We start from the raw sequence: 16,213 nt of genomic DNA on the forward strand, positions 1-16,213 counted from the left end.
CCAGATTTAGTCACAATTAAGGAAATACTCCACATGGTAGCATGACCCTGCTTTGTATATTGTGTATTTTTCAAGGATGTTGTTAGCAGATGGGCTTCTGTCCATGTTTGTATAGGCCTGTTATGCATCACAATTCATATGTGATATGTCAGAAGCGACTTAATTGCTGATATTTGGTTCGTTGTGAGGTTTGGATGTCATTCTCATATCTTAAAGTTAAGAGTTTGTAGTCTGCTGGATGAATGAACAACTGTGATTATTTTCAGCACAGCCCAAATAATTTAGTTGGAAGATACTAAAGTTGAATTAGGTGTGGGGAAATGTAACATTTCCAGGGGTTAATATTCTAACCAGCACACTTTATCCTGCACCATCCTCAAATCTCAGTGACTGTTTGACTGTGATTAATTCCTTGCTTACCACCACCTACTATCATCCTAAGATATTTACAAGAGGTTCATCTACATTACCATGCATGCCTGAGCATGGGGATGACGTTTAAAACAACAGTTTAAGAGTTGTTTTGCTATTTTAGCTTGTTTTGAAGTTCACACTGTGGATCATAATGAATCATTTTATTTCCTCATTTTTTTTCTGGGTTGAAACACTATCAAAAACCTCTGTTTCAAAAGTGACTCTACGAACAGTAGGTCTATATTTAAATCACAATTTAGCCGAGAGAGACTACTATGCCGTGCCCTTGGATTGCTGCAAAGGTTAACCGGGCTAGAATGATAACTGATACCCATGATGATCTACATTTGGAGAGCTGGCACATTCGCTGCCCTATGGAAAAGAACAGACTTTGGCATGGGTGGTAGTCTGGAGACCAGCGTGGAAAAAGTCAGGAGCTGCCAGTTTTAGGGGAGGTTGTTGAGCGAAGCTTGGTAGTTGATTTGATTAAAAACATACATGGCAAATTTATTTTCTAGGTGTGTTGTGTTACATATTAAACTGAATTTGTTATAGCTGTTTCCTTTTTGCCCATAGATCACTTTCAGTTATAATTTGTCTTATGGACTATGGTCAGCATGTTAAAATAGTAAGTGTATTTTGAAATCAAACTGTTACCAATTTCTTGGTAGGCCAGTAGAGGGGGTTGGTTATGAGTGTTTCAAAATACTGCCCAAGTAGAGAGTGGAGAGTTGCAGAATTGTCTTTTTTTTTCATATGGTTAATATGTTCGCTAAAGGTACAGAATAGAGGGCATTACATATCTATCAGGGTAAGTTGGTGAAATGTAACTGAAAGTTCTCAGTAAAGCCTCACTTTGTAATGTTATCTCTCATTTGGGTGTCTTGTGAGGTTGACTTTCAAGTTTTTTCTCAGCCTCAGATTTACCACCATCAAAGCATGGCTGTATACCACAGCGTAAAAGCTCACACAGCCTGAAGACACCAAAGGCATTGTACACAGTTAGTCATTAGCCAGAAAGGTCTAAAACACAGGCTCATTTTCAGATTAATATAGTCCTAGTATTTGTTTGATTTGTCAACTGTACATTAGGTATTTTACCTCCTGTTATGAAGACTCTGATGTTTACATATTTTTCTGTAGTTTCATTTATTTTAGCACTATAAACTAAGCATATCATGTACATCTATTCGGCTTTACTAACCCATTAATGTTGGGTTATTAATGGATCATTTGGTGTTTGGGAGGTGGAATTAAGTGTTTGATATTTTTTCACCCTCTGTATTGGTTTTGATGGTTTACGATGGAGAGAATATTGAGAGCTTGTCTGTTTATCAAAATGCGAGAGGAAACTGGATGGAATGAGAGGGCGGGTATGAAATCCCAGCACAATGGGGATGATCATCTTCAAAGAGAATTGAAAACGAGCTTCACCACTGGCAAACACAGAGCTGTTCTCGTGAAGCCTGAATCTGTACAAATGTGTACTACTACTGCCAGTTTGTCTGAACAGAAATGTGTTTTTATCTCGCTGATTTCTCCCCCACTCCCTTTAGCGCATATGCTCTTTATTTGAGTGAAATGTAGGCATTTCATAATAGCAATTATTTAATTTGGTTGTAGGTAAACATGGACAATCTCAAGAGCTTTGTTGTAGCTGAAAGCCAGAATAGATAAATGTGGTTTAAAGCGGAGCTTAAAAGAGAGGATGCGTGTGGTGTTAAATGCTAGTAATTTGGGCCATGTTTGCCTTTCCCTCTCAAATCAGAACTGTCCTGTGGAATTGAACAATGCAGCAGACTGTCAGAAGTTCCCAACAGAATGTCCATTGTGGAGCAAACACTGTCTCTGAGGATTACTCAATCCCTGTTGTTTTATGCAAGCAAACGATTACTGCTGTCACAACGCCTCTTTTGTCTGCACCCTCTTGATTGTTAAAAGAACACAGACATGTCTTAGATCGAAATGACCTTTCTCTTATATGATCTCTGTGACCTTGAGTGTATTTGACACATTGGATTCATAACCACAGTATGCAAAGTGGGTGACACACACGAGCTACAGTCAGAAAAGATGAATAGTTTATCCTTACACTGGTGACTTGACAATGAGATGAAAGGAATCCTGAGTGAACATGTACTCTGCCGATCAAAAATTTTGGGTCACTTAGAAATTTCCATTCCACTCCATTATAGACAGAATACCAGAGCTGACTGCTTCTTCCCTACATCTCTGGTATAGGTGTGCGTTTGGTCACTGTCCTCTTTATGGATAACATTGGCTCCAATTAAATGCCGTCCTTAGGGTCTCAGACCTTCCTTCTTCAAGATTCCTTTTATCATGTACAATTTTCCCACTTTGCTACCACCACCACCACAGCACCCCCAAACCATTACAATCCCTCCACTCAGCTCCAACATATGGTGGGTATCTCACAAATTATCTTCTTTGGGATCGGAGAGCCTGAGATTCGCCTGTCTATAGGCCTAATACCTTTTCTGTCTTCCTTGGGCATCTGTCTCTGGTCTTTTCCCCCATCTTATACTTTTCTATCTGAGAAATGAGTCTTTCTCTTCACAACTATGTCTAGAAGGCCAGCACCCTGGAGTCACCTCTCCTGTTGATGCTTACACGGGTGTTTTGCAGATACTATTTCACAAAGCAGCCAGATGAGGACCTGTGAGGCATCTGTTCCTCAAACTAGACAGTCTAATGTATTTGTTCTCTTGCTCAGTTGCACACTGGGGCCTTCCGATCCTTTTTCTATTCTGGTTAAAGTCTGTCCACACTCCTCTGTGATGGGAGTTGCACACAGCGTTGTATGAGATCTTCAGTCTCTTAGCTATTTCTCACATGGAACAGCCTTCATTTCTCTGAAGAAATGTTCTTTGTTTTCTTACCACCATTTTTAGTATAAACTTGGACAGAATGTGCCATTGGTTTCTGATAATAGTACACTGTACACTTTTGTAGTTTGTGTACAAAATTGTGTTCAACCATTTCCTTATAGTCATTTGCGACATTAACAGTGTCTACATTGTATCCCTGATTGATTAGCCTAGGTGTTGTTTTAATGGCCAAAAAAATAGCTTGAAAACCAATGCACAGTAGTTGGTCAGTATTTTCATCAGCATTATAACTTCTTACAAACATTACTGTTGTTTTGTATTTTATTTAATTTTTTGTATCTGCCACTTAAATGAGCGATCAGTCAGAAAGTTGAGCTCAAGGAGAGTGTGTGTGTGTGGTGGGGGGTGGGGGGGATGTACTGGAATACAAGGTGTTCTGCTTGTTACCCGCACATTTGAACTTATCCTTAATGACGGGTACAGCCAAATCCACTTAAGCCCAAACTTGTGATGGCAGGTTTCCCCCATCACCAATCGGTGTCCTGAAAAAACCTTCCTATGACCCAAAACACTCCCAGACCACGTTGTTCAAATTCGATGACTTAACTGCTCAGTGGGTGAGGCGCAACTCCCCACAGACACTCTAACCCTAGATGTAGCCTGAAGAACCCGGAAAGCCAGAAAAGTGAGTTCAAGATTAGAAAAAAATGATGTGCGTGCGCCGTGCATGTAACTTACTAATATATCGAAACTTGCACATCGAGCTACCTGTGCAGCAACCAGTACAAATCAGTAGAGCTAGCTAACAACTATCACCACCACTACCACTACTGCATGAGAATAGTCAGATGTAGGTAATGTTGACGTTACATTGTATGTGACAGCGTGGATATTTCTGGAAAGTTATTTTTGTTGATCTGGCTGTTGCGATCTTAATGTACTTCTCTGCGCTCTCCTCCTGCATGAGAAAGTGCTGCCTACTGCTTGCTGCTCACTCAGAGAGCCTGTTCGGAGGTTAAAAGGTTCAAAGCACCACAGGGGTTGAGTGCATCGAGTTCAGCGCTCAGCTGACTTGTGCCGCCGCAGAAGAGATAGACAGAGCCGCAGATGCAGGGAGTGAGAGAGAGCGGCACGGAGGGAGGGAGGGAGGGAGAGCAGGAGAGCGAGAGGGAGAGAGGGAGGGTCGAGCAAGCGGGCCAGTGACCAGCATCGTCTCGTCTGCCTGTCCCCGTGCACGTGGGTCAAACAGGGTAACTGGGCTTTTGTGTCCACAGCGCTCATCCACCGAGCTCGCAGCTGCACCGTCTGCCCACATCCAGCCAGGGCTCCGTGGCAGGCTATCCTCCCGTTACCCCCCCTGGGCGGCCATATTGTGAAGGCAGGCAGACACGCGGACCGCGTGCTGCCAGGGCCTTCCCTTTCCTGCCTCCCTGCCTCCCTGCGGCCGCCATCCGCCGCCGCCACTCTGTTTGTTGTTTACGTTCCGCTCTGCACAGCGAAGGAGTGGCCAGCTGGAGGAGTGGGGGAGGGGAGCGGTGTGGTCGGATGGGGCGGGGTGGGGTGGGATGGGGCGGGGTGGGGCGGGGCGGGGGTTAGGCAGGCCGCGTGCTCTTAGTGACAGACAGGATAAAAGTGCCGCTCATCTGCCCCCAGAAATCAGGCCACTTTTTTCAGGATTTTAATTATCATTTGATCTCACTTGGCTCTGCCAGTATGTGGACGTTGGGGTTTTTTAGAGGATGTTTTTCATTTTGTCATTGGACAACAGTTTGTAGCATGAGTATTAATGGCAGTTGTTTTCCCCCCTGTTTTGTGTACTCTCAAAACATTATGTTAATTGCATAGTTGTTTTATTGTGGTCAGCACAGAGTCTTATCCTCTCTTAACTTTCATGTATTCAAGAAGAAAGAAATACAAATAATCAATACTTTTGTCATCTTTTCCCTCAAATTATTAGAGAAAAAGGCCCACAGTACACCAGTTGATTTGGGTTTGCCTTCTGCCAGGTCAGAATTCTTGGTGAGGCTTAGGCCAATCAGTTTCTCCTCAGCACCCTTGCAATATGTGTGTAGCTTCTGCCAGTGTGGTTATTGCCTGGCAGCATAGTGATTAAGAGCTTAACTCATCAAGGAATGCCCAATCAGATTGTGTGAATGTCGAAAGGGAGGTGCACTATAGCAACATGTGGGACACAGGGACTTAGGGCTCCGCTGATGTGACACTAGCTCTGTGTGTTTGAGAGTTTCCGCTTGGCAACAATGATTTAGTGATGCCCGGCATTCAAAATCACCACCTTCGCACCTCTTGGATAAAGACGGCTTAATGAATGTTACCTGTCCCAATACACCCCCCCCCCCCCCTTCGCCACTCGCGTCTCGGAGGTCACACTCTCTCACCTAGTAACAAGCCGTTTATTCTCTCCTCTCCCAGTCCGTCATGGAGACAGTCAATTAACGTGTTTGGCATATCCCACTGACCCGCAGACAGGTTTGTTGTTACCCTGCGTAACGGATTACTCGCAGATAGTCATGTAACCAGTGCGCTAAAGGCTTATTAAGTTGATAGGAATACTGCGAGAGAGCACTGTGTCCTTGGTGATGAGCTGGAGGATTAATCTCATTTTTGACGGTTTATCCAGCATTTGATGACTTTTGTAAAAATGTGGCGTGACCCATTTCATGTGATTGACGGATATTAGGTGAATTCCATTGATGCAAAAGTTTTGGAATATCCAGCAGATTTTGAAAAGTTGTGCGTATAATTGAAATGAACATAATGTTGTTTGCCCTATTCACCCAGTCACTGTACTATAAGCCCAAAGTTCTGTGCCACAGAAACACTGTGAAGGAACGACTTTTCCTGGCTAACCCAATCAAAAATGGGATCAAAACACACTAATCAGAATGTTTTGTATAAATGACGCTTATGAAGATTAACCAGACTCAAATTCCTTGTTTGTTTACGCAAACCTGGCCAATAAAGCTGATTCTGATTCTGATGTTGCCTGTTGATTGTTGCCTGTCAGTGAGTGAGTAGTCACTAGTTTTATATAAAACCCCTAATGCTTCTTCAGGGTTCCATTACATCACTTACAGTTCTCAGAAATGACTAGGGGTGGGAATTGGCAAAAAAATTAAGATTCGATACTATTGCGATATTTGGGCCACAATTCGATAATATTGCGATTCTTAACATTTTGCGATACACCAAGTATTGCAATTCGATTTTGCGATATATTGCTATTCATGTCTCTCATATTATTCTAAGTCATTACAAAAAAATAGGAAAATAACACTGTTCAACTGTTCAATGTGAAAGTAGTGTAGAGTGTCGTGTATAACAGGTTGTGATTGTGAAGCATTTATTATTGCTGTTGAATGCACAATGAAACACCACAACACGTGCCCCCCTTATAAGCGTAATAAGCTAATTTAATGTGATCAGAGTAAACCCTGAGTAAACTCGACTCAAATAAAAGTAAAATGGATAATTAAATTATATAATTAAGTATTGCGATACTTTGAGCTACAAGTATCGATTTAATTGTGTGCACAAAATATTGCGATACTGAACAGAATCGATTTTTTCCCCCACCACTAGAAATGACTGATGCTGTTTACCTCCTAAGCTGTCTCAATTTAGAGTCAAAAACACAGTGGTGGCAGGCTAGCAAGCACATATATTACCTGTGCTCAGTCTACGATTACAGTCATTTACACCAGCATGAATGGAGGGACAGAGGGTGAAGTTTGTTGTGTAAAGTCGCATGAGCTCATGTTCGCTACCCTCTAGCACAGTGGCTGGCCTTTTGGAGAGGTCCTTTTTGGAGACCGGCTATATAAATACCTGGCAGACGTGTCCTACCACAGGGGAGCCAAGAGAACAGCCATACATTGCTACCCCAGGCAGAGTTTAATGGCCGCCACTGCTGTACCTGTATATAGATTAAATACCGGCTCATACCGGCCCAACCCAGCCCAGCCAAACTTATGAATGACTGTCAAGGTCTTTCTGGTATGATATTAATAGTGGGACAGAACATTGATGCTGCAGCTCTTTTTTGTACATGACAACATGTGTTCCACTGGTTATATTGGTCTTGAGGAGACAGAGGCAGGTGGGGGAGAGGGTCGTGCTGGGGATGGACGAGGGATTCCTGACATGCCACCGATGTATTAATAAATGTGCTTTATGTATTTTTCTCCTGTTACGCGTGGGTAATAATGCTGTTTTTCCCTCTCTTTTTCTTTTGCAGCAAATCTGTACAATCCAAAGTGGACGGCATTCTGGTGAGTATTAACTGTCTCATGAAAACATTGAGAGCACATTGAAGGTTGTATACCAGTGAAGCTGGATAGTTGCATAAGCAGTTCTGAGCTCCCCACTGCTTGGCAAGAGAGTCTTATTTGTTGTATTTTGATGATAAGGGAAAAGGAAACATTCAGAAAAAAATCAGAAGTCTAATCCAGATAATCTGATAATCATCTGATGATTATTAATAATGGTACGTCATTATTTCCATGAATTATTTGGGAAGTCACAGAGCTACTTGTGTGCTGATACATGTCAAAATATCCACAGTCTCACACATCAGCATTTCTATTGAATTGAACCTCTTCCATACCACATAAGCCAGTAGAAAGAAAATGGCTGCAAATAGCCTTGTTTGTGCAAACATCACATGGTGTTAAACTTGGATTGATCTAAATGTGGTTAGTTAGTTTCTTGTCTGAGTATTGCATTTTTGGTCCCTAGTGGACTTTGCTATCTTTCGGTTTCACAAATTCATGCAAGTTCCACAAAATATCACACACAAAGTTACAGAATTCTGGCATTATTCGATTTTATCAAACTGAAATTGCTATTTCAACCACCATTTTTGAGCACTTCGGTTACTTTTGCCTGCAACGATATAAGATCCTAGAGGCACTGTCTGTTGGCTGTATGGGGTTAATCCCATACTCTCGATTTGAGAGAAAGGCCAGCATCCCTCATCTCCCAGTCTCCATCTTTACCAAGGGGCACGAGGGCAGGTCTTCTGTGTACACAACAGTGTGCTGGAAAAACACACCGTCCATTGTAAGCGTGTGTGTATCACGCACACTGTTTGCACTCTTCAAAGAGGCCCAGTGTCCCTAATGGCTCTGCTGACCAGCTCTCTCAGCCTTCACAGTTAAAGGAGGAGCGCAGCCTCAAGTGGATATGTGGCGACTGTCTAAAGTGCTTAAGGAGACAGTGCAGAGGTGCAGGGAGAGAGGGACAGACAGAGAGAGAGAGAGAGAGAGAGAGAGAGAGAGAGGGGGAGAGAGAGAGAGAGAGAGAGAGAGAGAGAGAGAGACGGAGGTTGTCAATCGAGCGGTAGAGGGAGAGAAAGAGAGAGGAAGAGATACATAGGAAAGAGAGAGAGAGCAAGGCAGAGGTGCATGAGGGAGAGAAAGAGAAAAAGCGAGAGAGAAAGAGACAGGAAAGAGAGAGAGGGGAAAGAGAAAGGGCAATGCAGTGTGGGGGAGAGAGAGACAGGGAGAGGGAGAGAGAGATGAGCATGTTTAAGAAATCCCCTGAGCTTGGCAGGTGACAGAGAGGGTGAGTTGCGCCTGACCTCCCCCCTGCTTCTCCTGTCTGTCTCTCACAGGCTGCTGGGGATGTTGCAATCGCACACGGCACCTTGCATCAGCTGCCCGCATGAAACATTTCACCGTATTCTCCCCCCCCCCCCCCTCTTTTCAATTCCACACACGAGAGTGATCTCTTTGGATTTTTATTGAATTTCAAGTTGATTTAGTTTGATATTTATTTTACTTTCAGTGTTTTTTTTTTTCCCCCTCCTTTACTCCGCGGCGCTGTCTTCTTTCGAGGAGACATGAAAAAGCACTCGCGTCTAATATTAGCCCTCTGTCAAGCTCTTAGTGCTGACGCTTTAATCTGGTTATATTCGCCACGTCCTGGCAGAGGCAATGGAAAAAAGTGGCCATCAATAATAAAAGTTGTGTTGACCGACTGCGTTTGTTCCTCGACTATCTGACAGAGGTGGGAAAATGTCCCCAGGAGACACGGAGGAAGGAAACAGGAGACATAACTGTAGATGTGTGTGTGTGGGTGGGTGTTTGTTTTGAAGCACTTCAAACACTGCTAATGGTGACCAGTCAGTCAGGTTGTAAAAATTCACTCTGACACATTTTCAGGCATTGATGAGTGCTGGTTATGGTGCTCTGCTTGAAGAATACAATAACAATGGTAATGGCATCTTCAACATCTGAATTGCAAAATAGGTCAGAATTTATTTTAAATTGAAATTATATCAGAAACACTGATAGATAGATAGATACATAGATAGATAGACAGATAGATAGATTAATAGATAGATTTTTACCTTCAAACCAGTTTTCTTATTCAGATATCATGTATTATAAATCAACCTTCTAAGGTCTCCCTTGTCTGTGTTTTTGGCCGTTGATACTGGGTGAGTCAGAGTGGACGCCCGGCTCTGTGATGGTCAGGTCAGAGCACTGTATGTGTATGCACACCGTGGCGCATCCTGGATGACACCAAACCGCACGGCATCCCCCAGTATCTGCCAAGCGCACTGCTGGCTGGCTGGCTGGCTGGCTCTAGCGCTGAGGCGGAGGCAGGGGAGGTAGATTGGCTTTCACACTGCGCTCACTGCAGCGCACGCAGCAGTGGGGCACCACACGCCATCCACCGGCCACTCCGCCCATCGGGCGTGGGCCAGCCCCGCGTGCCTATCAGCAGCGCCCGATCCCAATCCTGCAGGATGAATGGCGCAGCGCACCAATGAAACGCCGCACCTTATGAATGAACGCATGAATGAATAACTGAATGAAAGGAATAAGAATATAAAACGTTTTTTTTTTTCTCTCTCTACTTGTTCGTGAATAATAATTTCCTGTTCTGAATGAAAGGTTGAAAGACCAGTTGGGAATTGAGTGATTTGGGGATGGTAATTAATTTCATTGTGTGGTTGTGTGCTCTGCAAAGCATGACCTTATTTCAATAATGATAGATAGATGTGCCCCGTGCCAGACTGAAATGTTTTGCGAGTCTGAGCAGTGGCTTTGCGTTATCAGTGACCGGTGACTTAAAGCTGCCCTTTGTCTGGACTGAGTGGGTGTGCTCCGTAGTGTCCGATTGAGCGAACCACGTGTGTGTCTGTGTGTGTGTTTCCACTCGTTCGAGCCACACTCGTGCATGCGTTCCCAGTTTGGATCTCGAGCGGTCTGCCCCTCCGAGGGGGGGGATCTCTTGTGGATCCTAAATTGGTCCCGTCCAGTCGGCTCCTGGCCGGCTGCGTTCCATTTTTATTTACCATTTTCGCCTCCTTTGCCAAGGCTGTCCTCAGTGGCTGATAACTTTAGCCATTCATCAGCGCCACTTTCCCTAGCAACAAAGAGGCGAATAGGAAAGACAGAGCGGAGAACGCAGGCTATTCTTAGAAACTGGCTGGGGGTGGGTGGTGGTGTAGGAGGCGGAGGAGGAGGAGGATTGAGGGATTGTGGGGTGGGGTGGGGTGGGGGGGGGGGGGTGGGGGGGGGTACCCAGTGTGAGGTGTCTTGTAGCGGTGCTAGCAGTAGTAGTGGCAGCGGCTGCCGAGGCGTGCGGTAGCAGTAGCGGCGGTGGGCTCATGTGGGTGAAACGGCCACGTGGTGGCTGGCTCGGCGGGGAGGAAAGGGTTAAACGGTGGCCGGATTTCAGCTGAGCTGAGCTGCTGCTGCTGCTGCCGCTGCTGCCAGTGCACACAAACAGACCCCCGCAGAAACACACCCACCACACAGACACACACACACACACTCACTACCACACATGCACACAGAAACCGAAACGCAGACGTTCAGCTCTGGCTGCAGCCGTCTGGCCCACTGTCCTACTATCCACGTGTTGGTCTGCATGCGGGTTTAAATGTGGTGTCTTTGGAGCGTGCACGTGTGTGTGTGTGTGTGTGTGTGTGTGTGCCCACTGTTGATCTCATAGCCACCGATGATTCCCTTCCTTAGATCTCCTCCTGCAGCTTATGTATCCAACGCTGGGTCTTAATGTTGCCTTTCTGTAAGAGAATGTATGAGGTGCTGATGTTTCCACCCGTTCACCATGCCGTGTTTGTTGCTGCTCGCCACTGATGCTCTGTTTTGAGCGGAAATGCAGCGCGCATAGACCCCTTGCACAGACACCACGAAAACAAAAGCTTGTTTATGTGGGCTTAACTGCCTGCTTGGCTAGCCCCGCCACGGATTAGGTATGCCTCGGATTATTGCTACCTCAAATGACTTCCTCTGGGCGTGGAGGCGAGGGTTAGTGAGGGTGTGTGGGGGTGGGTGGCTGAAATCCCATAGGGCTGTCTCCCCTCATAAAAGTTAGTTTTGTAAGTGTGACTGTCTGTGTATGCGAGTATGTGAGTGTGTATGTGTATGTGCATGTGTGTGTATATGTGTGCGTCTGCTGTTAATGTTGCTGCAATTTTTGGTTTAAAGTGTAATCATCTGTAGCAGTGCCAAGAAGCTAAAATGGATGGAATTGGATAGTCACGCTTTTCCTCCCTTTGATTTCCCCGATGAAAAAGAAGAGGAAGACAGTCAGGGGCATTTTGTCAAGGAGGCAACCGAAAATGTTAAGGGGTCTCTGTAAATCATACAAATACAAAAGACTCTTCCATTAGTATTCAAAACATGGCTCTTGACGGAGACGTGTGTGTGTGTGTGTGAGCGTGTGTGTGTAGAGAGAGAGACGTCGCCAGCATGGCATTGAAGAGCAGTGCCTGGAGCAAGAGTCTTGTCTGCTGCCTTCTACTCCCGCTGAATTTCAATGCGTCCTGCCCCGCCTCGCTCTCTTCCCTATTCCCTTTGAAGTGGAGTGGCGGACTTGCGAGGGGGCTGCTCGCTGCTCAGGGTCCCATGTAGCCCCCCACATCAGTGCCTCTCCATGTTTATTATCACACCAGCCTGGTTGCCTGTCTGTTGATGCCTGTGTGTGAGTGTGTCACTCGCTCCAATCTGGTTTACGGTTGTGTGTATTTTGTGGGCTGGAGTCTGTCTTTTTTTTGCAAATAGGTGTTTTTCACTTTGATCGGTCCTTCAGATTGGTGAGGAGAGTCAGTGTGTGTCTGCGTGCGTGTGCAAGAGTGTGAGTGTGTGTGAGAGAGATATGGATTGTCACTGTATGAGCAAAGAGATCTGTGTGTTTGTATCTATCCATGCTGTGATGGGTGTGTGTTTATGCAGCACATACAACACACTGTGTGTGTGTGTGTGTGTGTGTGTGTGTCGATGTGTCGATGCACAAGGACAGGAGATGTGTGCTGGTGGCATCACAGAAACCAAAGCCACTCAGCCGTTGCAGCTGTGCACTGAGGTGTAGCCCCACCCTGCCCTGGACTCACTCAACAACAACAGCCTCACCCCCCCCCCCCCCCACCTCCTCTCCCGATGCACCACGGAACATATGCTACTCTTCATCATCAAACACAACTTACTTAGAAGGCGTTAAATATAGGATGGAATTTAACCTGGTCATTTGTCATTTATATCAACATCTGTTCAGGAATGTTACAAATATTCCACTAAGGCCACTGCATGTCAGCATGTATTCCATGCTGATGCTACTGCAACTCTATAACCGTTAACCATCTCCATTCGAATCCCATACTGTTCACTGGAATCATGCCAGCTCCTAGTCCTAACTAGAGGTCATTCAGGGTGTCCCTGTATAAAGTGCGGAGCACATCACTAAGTGCCCCTCCTCACCCTTATGTCCTTCTCTTATCTTATTAAGAGATTTCTCCTTCAGCTTTTGTTATTGATTTAGTGCAACGACCCCTACCATGAGACTCATTGCAGTGGCCTTGGCCATGCTGTTGCCCTTGTTTAGACTATTAGGTCAAACGCCTGTTATTAACAAGTCAAATAAGTCAAATGCTGCACAGGTCTTGTTGTTGCGTCGTTTGAAGTTATTTGTTTAATGACTTACTTTTTAAGTGATTCTAAGTGTGTTTCACTTCATGTTGATGTGTTGGTTGTGTAATCTGACCAAATAGGCCTACATGCAGTCTGTTGTGGAGTTGTCCTGTCCGTGTGGTTCTTGTTATGTGTTGTGAGCGAGCGAGTGGGTGGGATTCAAGTGAAAGCACACCAAGTTTTTTTTTTTTTTTCTCACACGTACACAAGCTGGAGCTCTCGTCACCCTGACAGCTGGTTGTTCAGGCCTGGGTTGGCTGGTATGCTTGGGGCAGGCATTTCATGATCGCTGTCTCACTGATCGAGCTGATTATTATGTGGTAAGAAAAGAGAACACCGATTAGGAAAGGCTGCTTCATTTAATGTCACTCACACCCTAGAACGGAGTTTGTACATGTTATCAGATTTCACAATCTTCAATCTGATTGAGCCTGTTTGCTACTTTATATAGAAAATATACAGACACCCCATCTCCCCCCGCCCATACTCACCCATGTTGATGTACTGTATACATTCATAGCCAAAGGAAAAATATCTGCACACTGTCTTACATGCTCCCGGGTCGCAATTATATAGATGTGCGTACGTACATTATGGAAGTAATGAATACATTCATACATTTTGTATGGGCTACACATTATTTCTTATTTGAGTGTGTTTATTTGTGTATCTAATGGGTCATTCCGTGTCAAATCACCCAGTGACTGACAGGACACCCTCTCCAAAAACAAATCTAAAAAAAATCACAGGTCTTTGTAGCCCAAAACTATGCATACATCTTAAATAGTATATCAGTATCACTAATGGTAAAAGCTTGTTACAAAGAAGGCAAGTATGCTAAATCCTCTTGCTGCATGTGTGACCAATCAGTCTTATGTGTGCACACAGTTTACTTGATCCGTTTATTTTCACTAAATAAGAATAGTATGTTGTTCATGTACCAATAATTATTTGGAGCAATTCAACTATGAACCATAAAATGTGTGTTTAGATTGGATATGTGCAGCAAACAAGTGACTCTTACATTGACTTCAATTGTATTAAAAGAGCAACACATGTGGTGCAAAGTGGTACTGCAGGTCCACAGGATTTTCCAGAATATCTCAATAAGGAAACTTGGCAACAAATCCAAGTTTTGGACAGATGATCCTCACATATAGAATGATATATAGTAAAAAAAAAAAAAAATCCTGTTAACTGTCCGCATGGTGAAATGAGAAGATGAAAACAGGCTTTTTGAAAACCGAGCCCAATTTTTAAAATATGCTCTGACAATATGATAATGATAACAGCCAAAGTTAATGGATGGGCATGACCTTATAGTCCATATATGAGTGGGAAAAAAATGTGATGAATTTGTGTAGCAAACTTTTTGAATGATAAGCCCTCAAAGCTGATGATGTCTTCACATAATGCATTTATAGCCATTTTCAGTTTTGCAGAGGAGAAATTACACAAGATACATCTGATCTGCTGAAATTGGGTGATTTCACATGGAAAGACCCTAATGTGATTTTGTCTGTCTGTCTCTCTCTCTTTTACAGATAGATGTGGACAAGTTTACAGACATTGAGAAACTCTACCTCTACCTTAAGTTGCCTTGTGGGCCCAACAACAATGGCAGTGAAAAAAGGTAATTAAACACATTTTACCAAGTGCTTGAATAATGTAAACCCAAAGCTGAGGCAAAAAGAGTTCTCACAGTCGGTCTCGCCCCTGTTTCCACCACAGCAGTGAGCAGAACTCAATGTCGTCCAGTCGCACCCAGCAGATGCACGCGTTCAACTGGATCCGCCATCATCTGGAGGAGCACCCCGAGACCTCGCTGCCCAAGCAGGAGGTCTACGACGAGTACAAGTGAGTGGGTCAGCGCCAAAGATTCTGGCCGGATAATTATGTTGAGCAAAGATTCTAGAACAGAGCTCTGTTCTGGAATCTTTGGTCAGCACAGTGGCACCACCAGCAGGGGGTCCAGATCAGCGATGCAGGAGAATCTACCAGCCTCACACCGGCTAGCCAGAGCAGTCAGATCAGCTCATAGTTTTATAGTCAAAGTTGTTTTCATTAAGGTCAAATTGTAGAAGCGCAATTTATGTTATGTATTTATATATCCGTGTAGGTATTTCATTCCTGTAATGTACACTAATATTTCACAGCGTGTTAATGTGCTGTTGGGCTTTGATGTGCAAGTTGTAAATGAATTGTCAAGACCTGAAAATGAGAGCTGCCATAAACAGGACAGGTGTGCTGTACCTATTTGACACCAGAGGCACCCTCACTGTGGCGGTCAGCAAAAGCTCGCACAAAAATAGCCACTGGAAGCATGGGAAAAGTCGCGCACCATATGTTTGTAATACTAGAGCGGAACATTTGAGCATGTCGACTGTGTCACCGTTACATAAGGGGCCAGCCTGACTTCCCATTCATCCCCATTCAATATCCATTAATTCCTTATCATGACTATTGGAGAAGCCTCACTTAGCTGAAGTCTTTAATACTGTCTCCTCATGTGATCTCATTCCTAGACAGCTTTTATTGGACACTTACTTTTTGTGTGGTGTCTGGAATCCAGACAAATGCCATCAGGAGTTGTAATGTCTCTCTATGTGTGTCTGGTGTGTGTGTGTCTGTGTGTGCGTGTGTGTTGTCTTTTCACAGGAGCTACTGTGACAATCTCAGCTATCACCCCCTCAGTGCCGCCGACTTCGGAAAGATCATGAAAAATGTCTTTCCCAACATGAAGGCACGCCGGCTGGGCATGAGGGGCAAATCAAAATATCCTTGTCTTCTCTGGAACTGTTTGTATGGGACTGTGGTGGGAGGAGATCGGGGGAGGGGGGCAGGGGGTACCGAACATCTGCTGTTGTAGTTCATACCACCTCTAAATATAGATGCCAAATTAAATCAAATAAAGCGGCAAGGGCTTTGAGCGCAGAGCCAGGGAGAGATGGGACAGGCCACTTACGGGACAATCGAAATGGGTTTGCC

General features: G+C 44.5%; 1 protein-coding gene across 1 annotated transcript in view; it reads left to right on the plus strand.

Annotated features, from left to right (window-relative positions):
* The window catches only part of rfx7a (regulatory factor X7a), a 29,323-nt gene that overhangs the window by 2,092 nt on the left and 11,018 nt on the right, over positions 1-16,213 (plus strand). The window contains exons 2-5 of the mRNA XM_062549126.1: positions 7,519-7,552; positions 14,770-14,858; positions 14,957-15,082; positions 15,884-16,000. Of these exons, the coding sequence (XP_062405110.1) occupies positions 7,519-7,552; positions 14,770-14,858; positions 14,957-15,082; positions 15,884-16,000 (366 nt within the window). The remainder of the gene's footprint in view (positions 1-7,518; positions 7,553-14,769; positions 14,859-14,956; positions 15,083-15,883; positions 16,001-16,213) is intronic.

Source organism: Sardina pilchardus, chromosome 11 (genome assembly GCF_963854185.1).
Source record: "Sardina pilchardus chromosome 11, fSarPil1.1, whole genome shotgun sequence".
NCBI lineage: Eukaryota > Metazoa > Chordata > Actinopteri > Clupeiformes > Clupeidae > Sardina > Sardina pilchardus.